This window comes from Protobothrops mucrosquamatus, unplaced genomic scaffold (genome assembly GCF_001527695.2).
Source record: "Protobothrops mucrosquamatus isolate PMUCROS unplaced genomic scaffold, P.Mucros_1.0 scaffold125, whole genome shotgun sequence".
In the NCBI taxonomy this organism is placed as follows: Eukaryota; Metazoa; Chordata; class Lepidosauria; order Squamata; family Viperidae; genus Protobothrops; species Protobothrops mucrosquamatus.
The window spans coordinates 420977-429871 of record NW_015386492.1 but is presented as its reverse complement, the minus strand read 5'-3'; the positions used below and the strand labels follow the sequence as shown (position 1 = coordinate 429871).

Sequence of the window (8895 nt, the reverse complement as noted above, 5' to 3'; positions counted from 1 at the left end):
CAATGACATATACATGCACATACCAGCCTATGCTAACATCCAGGCCCCAACGCCTGAGGTAAAGCCAGGTCTTCATAGCCTTCCAGAAGGCTAATGGGGTCAGGATCATCCAACTTTTGGAGGGGGGCACCAAGACAGAGAATACATGCTTCTAGGTCTCATCAGGTGATATTGTTTCACCGAAGTGACCTAAAGCATGCCCACCTAGCCAGATCTGTAGAACAAACAGAAACTATTGTAGGATAGGCAATCCTACAAACATTTCCTGAAAATAAATATTTAGGCTAGTACAATGAAAAGATGTGCCTTATTTGTGGTGGCTTCAGGGATTTACAAAAGATGACCCTTTATTATACATTTATTATACTAATCAGATTTGCATGCAGCCCCAGAGTTCCTCCAAAAGCTACTGCTGAATTATACTTTGATTGCATTATAGAAAAGGGAAATTATTAAAGGCAGTAAGCAACCATATTCAGTTTTCATTACATTTATTAATTGCCTGGATCTATCCCCATTTTAAAGGGCCATTTCACACATTATATTCAAATGCCAAGTATACCTTATTAGTTATCCTAAAGAAGCTGCAGAATCTGGATTTGCTAATTTTGAAGTTGACAGTGAACTTCTGTCTTGCAAATATATTGAACTAGTTGACTACACAAATACAAAAACATATTTTCAAATCCAAATAACAAAGCACATGATAAGGAACCAGAGTCCAAGAAATATGTGTTATACAGATGTGATGTTTAGTTACAACTCTTTATCTTAGGAACTAAGGTGTTTCTGGATCTTTTCAGATATACCTCTACACTGTCCTGGCTTTGGGGAACAAATTAGATCGGATGTATTGATTATCACAGATTCCAACAACAAATGCCAGTATATGTGGTACTTAAATGCTGACAAACATCTCCTGGACAATTTTGTCTATATTGTTTCAAAAAGTATCTCTGTCCCAGTGATGGAAGGTTGGGCGAAAGTCAAATATAAATGAACAGTAGTAACATAGTGGATGGATAAAAAAAGTTCTTAAGACACTTTCTAAAAACCAACACACAACAAAATGCAGTAGCCATGAGATGCTTGTCAAATGAAAATGCCAATAAACGAGTAAAAGTATCATTGAATTGGCTGTGGGAAATACACATAGCAGTCATGTAGGATTCAATAGTCATAATTTCATCTTCTATTGACCCAAGGTGCTGCTATTGATTCCCCGAGTCAACCTTCAGAATAATATACTTTAAAAGACTTTTGACAAATCTTCTGGGCTGCCCTATCTCCTTCCCCTGCCATTATCAGCTCCAATTTTGCTTTCTAAGTCAAGAGTCAATTTTCATAACTTATTGTTGCTGGGAGTTGTATCGAGGCAAAGTGTCCTTGGAGAAACTGTTCGTTTCAAATTTCAACCAGAAAACATCTTATGAGTTTCAGTTATTCTGAAACAAGATAAGCTTTCTGATAGGAAGGGCTCAAAATTAATCAGCCTATCAAACCGTGGGCATCTATGGAAACTGAAATCAATAGTCTTTTTTGGCTGTGTACTTCCCAGGAATATGATTCTACAGTATACTTTCTTTGAAAATGGAAGGTCCATTTTAGCTATAATTCCTGTGAAGTTCAAGCTGCAAGTGCCATTGCTTAAGGTAGCAAAAAAAATCCCTCCTCTCTTTTCAACCCCATGCACAAGAAGTATCAGCAAATTTACAGGAACTCCTCGGTCCCATGACTGTGAGAGGCGTTGCATATAAATTTAAATAAAGAGAGACAAGTCTTGCCTTAGAAGTCATGGGTGCTCCATCCCTGGAGGCTTTTAAGAAGACACTGGACAGTCATTTGTCTGAAATGGCATAGGGTTTCCTGCCTGAGCAGGAGGTAGGACTAGAAGACCTCCAATAACTCTGTTATTCTGTTAAATTCCGTATTTGGAGGATGTAGCAAGTTTCAGAAGAAATGTCTAAAGAATTCTAAACAGCCCAATGAGATCAGTGTGCTGACAGATTGCTTGGGGAAGGAGGAAGGACCCCAGTGGAGAGGAGTAATATAACAAAATACTTTGCACTTTGTATTCTGCCACAATTTGACACAGTTTGTCAAAGGTTGGTTTTCTCAAAGGCAGTATACGGTTAGAAGACTCTTGCATCATACGTTGCTTTGTTTTTCTTGAAAGCCATATAAGGCAATGTCTATGGGCAGGGGTAGGCAACCTTGGCTCTTTTATGACTCGTGGACTTCAACTCCCAGAATTCCTGAGCCTTCTGGGAGTTGAAGTCCACGAGTCATAAAAGAGCCAAGGTTGCTTACTCCTCGTCTAAAGAGACAAAATTATGGATCTTGTGAGAATTAACGTCCTGGAAACAACATCTACAGACCATTGCTTACCCTCTATGTCAGTGCCTCCAAATGAAAGAAATCCTCTGCATATATTTTTTCAATATTGTAGTCCCTTCCATTGCTAGACATATTTTTAAAGTTTTTCTAAAACATGTAGTCAAATTTTGCCTGCCTGCAATTTACTCACAACAGGATAGGCTAACTTGTAATTGCTTTGGGTCTCCAAAACTTTAAAACTGTTGTTAAACCAATCATTTTACAGTGTTCTTATTCAGTTTGCTAATATCAGAGAAATGTCCTGTGTTCTTCTTTTAAAACATCAGCCACTATATATTTAAGCTCTTGGATGGGGGCTGTTTAGGTTTGGTATTGATTTCAGTTGGTGAATATGGTCCAGACCAGTGTTTTCAAACACAGCAACTTTAAGATGTGTGGATTTCAACTCCCAGAATTCTCCAACCAGCATACTGGGGAATTCTGGGAGTTGAAGTTGCCAAGTTTGAAAAATACTGATTTAAAACTTTATCCCTTGTTCATAGTATTTGCTTAACTTCCTCAGACACTGCTCCTAAAAATATTACTTAAGACAGGTATATTTACCTTATATTTTTGTTCTATAATGAAGACAGAAACAAGGAATTAATTCAGTTTCTTCATCAGCCTATTTTTCTTTTTAGTACTATACTTTGCCAGTTGCTTACTTGTGATATTCTGAAATAAATGTTTACCAGTTGGTCTTAACATTATTAATATCACACTTCTCAACACCACGCACCTGCCTCATTATCTTACAGCATGTTTACATTCCTTTTAGTACTTCTTGTTTGGGAATAATTCTGTTTTCTGAAAGGACACTATCTTTTCTCCAAAAATGTTTCTGAAACTGCTTGTTAAGTATGCTTAATGTCTTTTCTGGCCCACAGAATATTTTTAGATGAATTTCTACTGTTACAGTTTTAAGCAATTCTTAAGTACTTCAGGAAGGCCTTGCTCCCTTTTTCTATCCCCTTATTAGCAAACCCTCTTTGCAGAAGTTGAAATCAAATGAAGTTATGTTGGACATAAATTTTTTCTTTTCCATAACTTTAAATAAAGAGGATTCTCCTTTAGAATATGAAAAGAGAATACTTATAATTGAATTTTCTTGATGTAGGTGCACAAGGAGCAAATACATTTTGTTGATTGTTCCTTAGTGAATTTTAATGTATAAGTCAGTGGCCCCCAATATTTTTGGCTTGGCAGCTGGGTGGGAGGGGGAGAAGGGATGGTTCTGTGTGAGTCGTAGATGTGTGAGCAAACATGCACAGCTCCATTTGCACAAATGGCTTGTGCAAGTGGAGTTGCGCTCACATGCTCACCTGCCACTTGTGTAGCTGGGTTCCAAATGAGCTGTGGCCCACTAGTGGGCCACAGCCCGGGGTTGGGGACCCCTAGCATAGGTGATCCTTTGGCACATCCTGTCAAGACATTCTTTCTCATTTGCCACAACTCTTGTTAAACTTAATAGAGGGTTATGTCTACAACATCCTGATTTTAATTTTTGATTCAGCCGATGTTCGAATGAGGTATTTATATGCAAAAAAGAGAGGGGCCTCTCAACTTCTGGGAAAAAGCAAAGGATGTATGTATTGTATATATCAAAGTTTCATCTATTCTATTGTACAATATGTAAAACCTTTCGCACCTTGTTCAGGCCATGTAAATTAGAAATATGCTTAAAATGATAGCATGGAGTTGCTCCTTTCATTCTCTGTTCAACCAAAGTGCTTCCTTTTCTGAAGAGACACATCAATAACCTCACTGTATCTGTCCATGTTTGGATTGCAACTGGAGTTCCCTTTGTAGTGTAGAATCTCCTTGTCTTCCTTTTTTCCCCCTTCCTACTGCAGATCCCTGCACTTTGTTAGAAACTCATGCAGGTGATTGGGGATTCTTGGGAATTGTGCGTTCAGTGGCCTCCAAACTTTATTTAAACTGAACCCTGATTTAAGATGTTCAGTGTGGTAATCCTTATAAACAGTCAAATAAGATAGGATGGTGATGTGATCCTCATATTGCTGGTACAGACTAAGGACAGCCAACAGGACTGGGTTAGAGTGAGACCTCAAATCTTGCAGCTACGTTTACTATATAGGTTCTTAACCTGATTGAACAAAGCAAGGGGCTACAGTCAGGGTTAAAAGTAAAACTGATGGAATCCATGGCTGCAACTCTGAAAATAAAGATGTAGAGCCCACCGCTCTCCTTTATAACAGCTTCCTTTGTAATATAAAATAAATAGTGTGGTTTTTTGTAATTATAAAAATCAGGTGTGGCAAGGCAAGAAGGAGCCTTGGCTGCTAAACTGCGTTGGTACCAAAACTAGGTTTAGATTACGACAGAACAGGTATGTTTACAGACAATAGTACTGTTCTCAGGTACAGTAAGAACTCTGGAACTCATGACTTATCTTCCTCCATTTTTTAGATAGGTATCCCCCAATAAGCAATGATGAAATGGAAGAAGCCAGAGAATGGAGCTAGAATCCTTCTGGGTCATATTTTCAGTAGGAAAATAGGGGAATTGCCATATGCCTACTATTTAAATCCAATCAACACAAACCACTGAAGAAGGGGAATTTCACCACCACACCCCACAAAGATGTGGTACCTGTGGATGTGTTGTAAGAAGTGAGGATCCTGAGACATAAGAAACCTTCTCATAATGTGACTGGATGATCCAATTGGAGCTGCCCAGTGCATATCCAGAACTGAGAGGAGAGACTTGCACTGCACCAAATAGCTCCTGTGGGAGGAAGGAAGAAGAAAACAATTGAATTCTGAATGAAGCTGCCCCAGAAAATAAATTTCCACATGTGCTGTTCTTAGCTCACCGAGCTGATCTCCATGTTCAGAGGCAATACATCCATGGAAAACAAATGGAAAATAACCAAGAACTAGAGAATGCTTAGGAATTATTATCTGCTTCTGGTTTTCCCAGAAACTTTGATTGGACTGATGTGAGAACAGGATTTTGGATTTACATCTTCTTACATCTGTATCTAAAGCTGTTTTCTCTTTCTTTTTAAAAGTAATTCAATGTTTATATTTAAGACAATGATATGGAAATTATTTAAAAGGAACACAGAAAAACAAACACAAATGTGAAAAGCATCAGCAAAAAATTATAATCAAAGTTCTTTTAAAAGACTGTACAAATAGAACATCTATGGCTGGCATCCACATGGATACATGAGAATGGATACACAGGCATAACTGAGGAGGTTTGTGTGGAACTGCTTCCCAGTTAAAACTGGAAGCTGTGGGAAAGGAGAAGGAATTTATGGATATGACAGCTTTTTATTTCATTCAGATTTTAATACAGTCAACAACAGATAACTATCCTATGATAAAATGGATACAGAAGGAAAGAAGACAGTGCAGATTCTTCCCCGAGTCCTTTTATTTTAGAGAAACTCACAATTTTCTGGGAATATCCCACCAGCTGGATCTTACTGAGTGCAGAGTTAACTTCCTGCATGTTGTAGCATCTTCTCCATGTTGCAACTTCAACAGCATCTTTCAGGGGTGCAGGAAGCATCCTGGATAGAAGCACATTGGATTAGGGCTTGCCAGCATAATAAAATTCTGGACTCATCTGCTAAAATTCCAGAAAATTATATCATGAGGAGAAAAAAAAGAATGGGCTGAAGACGAGCACTTTAATGAGCACCTTGATTCTCAACTTGTGCCAATTTACATCTAATAAAATGAGGTGAAAGTCTAGACTTTGTTACCTTTCTAGCATGCTCTATGTTTGAGGGATTGAAAGATTAGCCATTGTTTTCACTCCACTGCTCTCGTCTCAATGCCCTATAACAGTGATGGCGAACCTTTCAGAGACCAAGTGCCCAAACTGCAACCCAAAACCCACTTATGCATCATCGAGTGCTGGGTGGGTATGGCCCATTGGGTAGGCGTGGCTGCGGTGGTAACAGCAGACTAGGTGGGACTAAAAAGTTCAATCAATCAATTCCAACTTTGCAAGATCTTTTTTTTTCCCGCGAGAAGTTGAAATTGACTGATTGATTGGACCTTTTTTTTTTGTACACGGCAGCGGAGGCCTAAAGCGAAAAGGTTTTATAAAATCCAGCTGAAGGCCTAGACTGGGGCGACGGCGCGTGTGCCCACAGAGAGGGCTCTGAGTGCCGCCTCTGGCACCCGTGCCATAGGTTTGCCACCACTACCCTATAAGATGGAATAGCTTCCTCTCAGAGCAAGATTATGATTGATCCAAGGTCCACAGCTGAAGTGGACTGGCACTGCCAAACTCCTCCTCTGTTAGTATAAACCTACATTAATCTCATTGAAACCAATCCAGTTTCTGTATCCTTCATATCATAGAAAATCTTCAATCTTAATTAGCCCAAAGGTAATTTTTGAAATAAAATGGTCTGCTGCTGAATTATATTCCTGGCTATTTTTTTTTATTTTTTAAGCTTCCTGGTTGGCCTTTTGGAAACGGGTGTTTATGACTGGCCATGTGAACAGATAGATCTGCTCTCTTTGACAGCTGTTCCGCTTTCCAAAATCCTGAGGGGCCCACCAGGAAGACTGGTGATTTCTGTACTAACTAGCAGAAAACATCAGTCACACTTCGTAGGCATTTTACACAAAGAAACATGCCCCTGTTGGAGCTCTCAGTGCTTTCAACTGAGAACTCTTTCAACTATTTACAGTAATTTTCTACGCAACCTGACTGGAATAGGGTTTGGTGCATTGCTTTCAGTCTTTCTCAGACCATGCCAGGAAATAGTGCTGGGGGATTACAGTTCACTACCTTGATCAACAGCTTGTTCTAATCTGTCACCTTTGCTCTGCCACATTCACCTGCCAGATGGTTCCTTTAGAGAAATGGAAGAGAGAGAATAGAGCAGCATGGCCTTCTGCAACTGGGAGCCCTCCAACTTTTCTGAGCCTGTAAATCTTCCAATTCCTACCACCAGGAATTGTGGTCAAATTATCTAGAAGGTAATGACATCCACCAGACACCTGGAGGGGAACCACAATTCTGTGAATTTTGTTATTATTATGACTATTTTGCTCCCTGGAAAAGCTATTGCTTAAAAATACCAAGAAAGTGAGAGAAAAACATACAAGAAACAGCAAATGACAGCATTGTAGCACATAAAAAGAATGGCTATCTCCTGGGACATAAATCTCTTGCAGTACTAGGAAACCAGGCAGGAATGCAGTGAAAGCTGCCAAAGAGTGGAAGAAGAATAGGGTCCTTATTTTGTATATTAAACAGATACTAAATCAAAAGCTCATTCCAGCTCATTTCCAATGATTAATGGAAATTGGTCAAGTTTTGCCGATTTGCTTATTTAAAAGAACTTAATTTATTGGGGAAGCTGTTGGGTCAATGACCTTCTTCCTATAATTTAAGACACCAAAGGAAGCATTAATGATGGCTTCTGCCAAGATTGCCTATGCGCATAGTATGCAAACTGCCAGTCCAATATATCCCAACAGAAAGCAAGGAACATTTTGTCCTCTTCTGAGGAATAACAGAAACTTAAGGAATAGAATTTTTCAACAGAAAAAAAATTACATCTAGCATTCTAAGATGTTTACTGAAACACTAGCTCCTAAATTAATCTGCTATTTACAGAGAAATCTGGATTATTTCTCATCTGGAGATTTGAATGAAGCTCTTCACTGGCAGTGGGGTTACATAATTATAAATACTGTGCTGATAGCAAGAGACTTAGCCTTTTAATTCTTTTACTTCTAATTCCAGAGTATTTATGAATAAGTTAGAAATGGAGATCATTGGACAAATTCCAATATTTATTTCCATCCATTTCCTTTATGAAACGTATTCTCGACTTTATGACTTTGAATAACACTGATCCATAAGAGACCAGTCATCTGGTTTTATGAAGGAGAGAACTGTTTTTGAAGTGATTTTCTAAGTTATTTCTTTGCTGGAGCATTAAGGGGACTTTAGTTTTAGACATCAAATCATCTCAAGAAATAGATAACACTGGATAATTGCATATTATTCAGTATTTAATAATTAAGAAAGACTTTGAAGAATTTGAAAGCAGAGTGGATCTATGGAAAGCAACAAAGAACTAACACTGGATGGAACCAGCCGAGGAGCCAGCACCTCAGTCTGATGAAAGCTGGTAAATATGGAAATCATGAATAAAGGCAAAAAGTATGGAAATTGTTGAATAATAGACTGTGCATGAGTACAACAAGATCCAGGGACATTCTGAACAAATGGGGCTGTCTGATGGCTTCTGTTCTTTGCGATTGTGGTGACATGCAGACAACAACACATATGTATATCTGCCCTTTGTGTCCAAATCAGTGTACACTTGAGGACTTCATGGCAGCATGACAGAATGCAATTAATGTTGCTAGTTTCTGGGCAAAATCTGTTTAATTTGTACATATTTTAATCTTGTATTTTACATTTTAAATTTTATATAGTATGCCTTATTTTAATTGTCATGCTTCTGACATATCTGGTTAAGTGGAGTTTACAAATCAAGACCTTGGACAC

The 8895-nt window shown here is 38.5% G+C and overlaps 1 protein-coding gene across 1 annotated transcript in view; it reads right to left on the bottom strand.

Annotated features, from left to right (window-relative positions):
• Window positions 1–8895, bottom strand: part of INTS9 (integrator complex subunit 9) — a 65323-nt gene that overhangs the window by 27039 nt on the left and 29389 nt on the right. Inside the window, exons 7-8 of the mRNA XM_015812983.1 lie at window positions 5800–5920; window positions 4990–5124 (exon numbers count right to left, since the gene is read on the bottom strand). Coding sequence (XP_015668469.1) covers window positions 4990–5124; window positions 5800–5920 — 256 coding nt within the window. The remainder of the gene's footprint in view (window positions 1–4989; window positions 5125–5799; window positions 5921–8895) is intronic.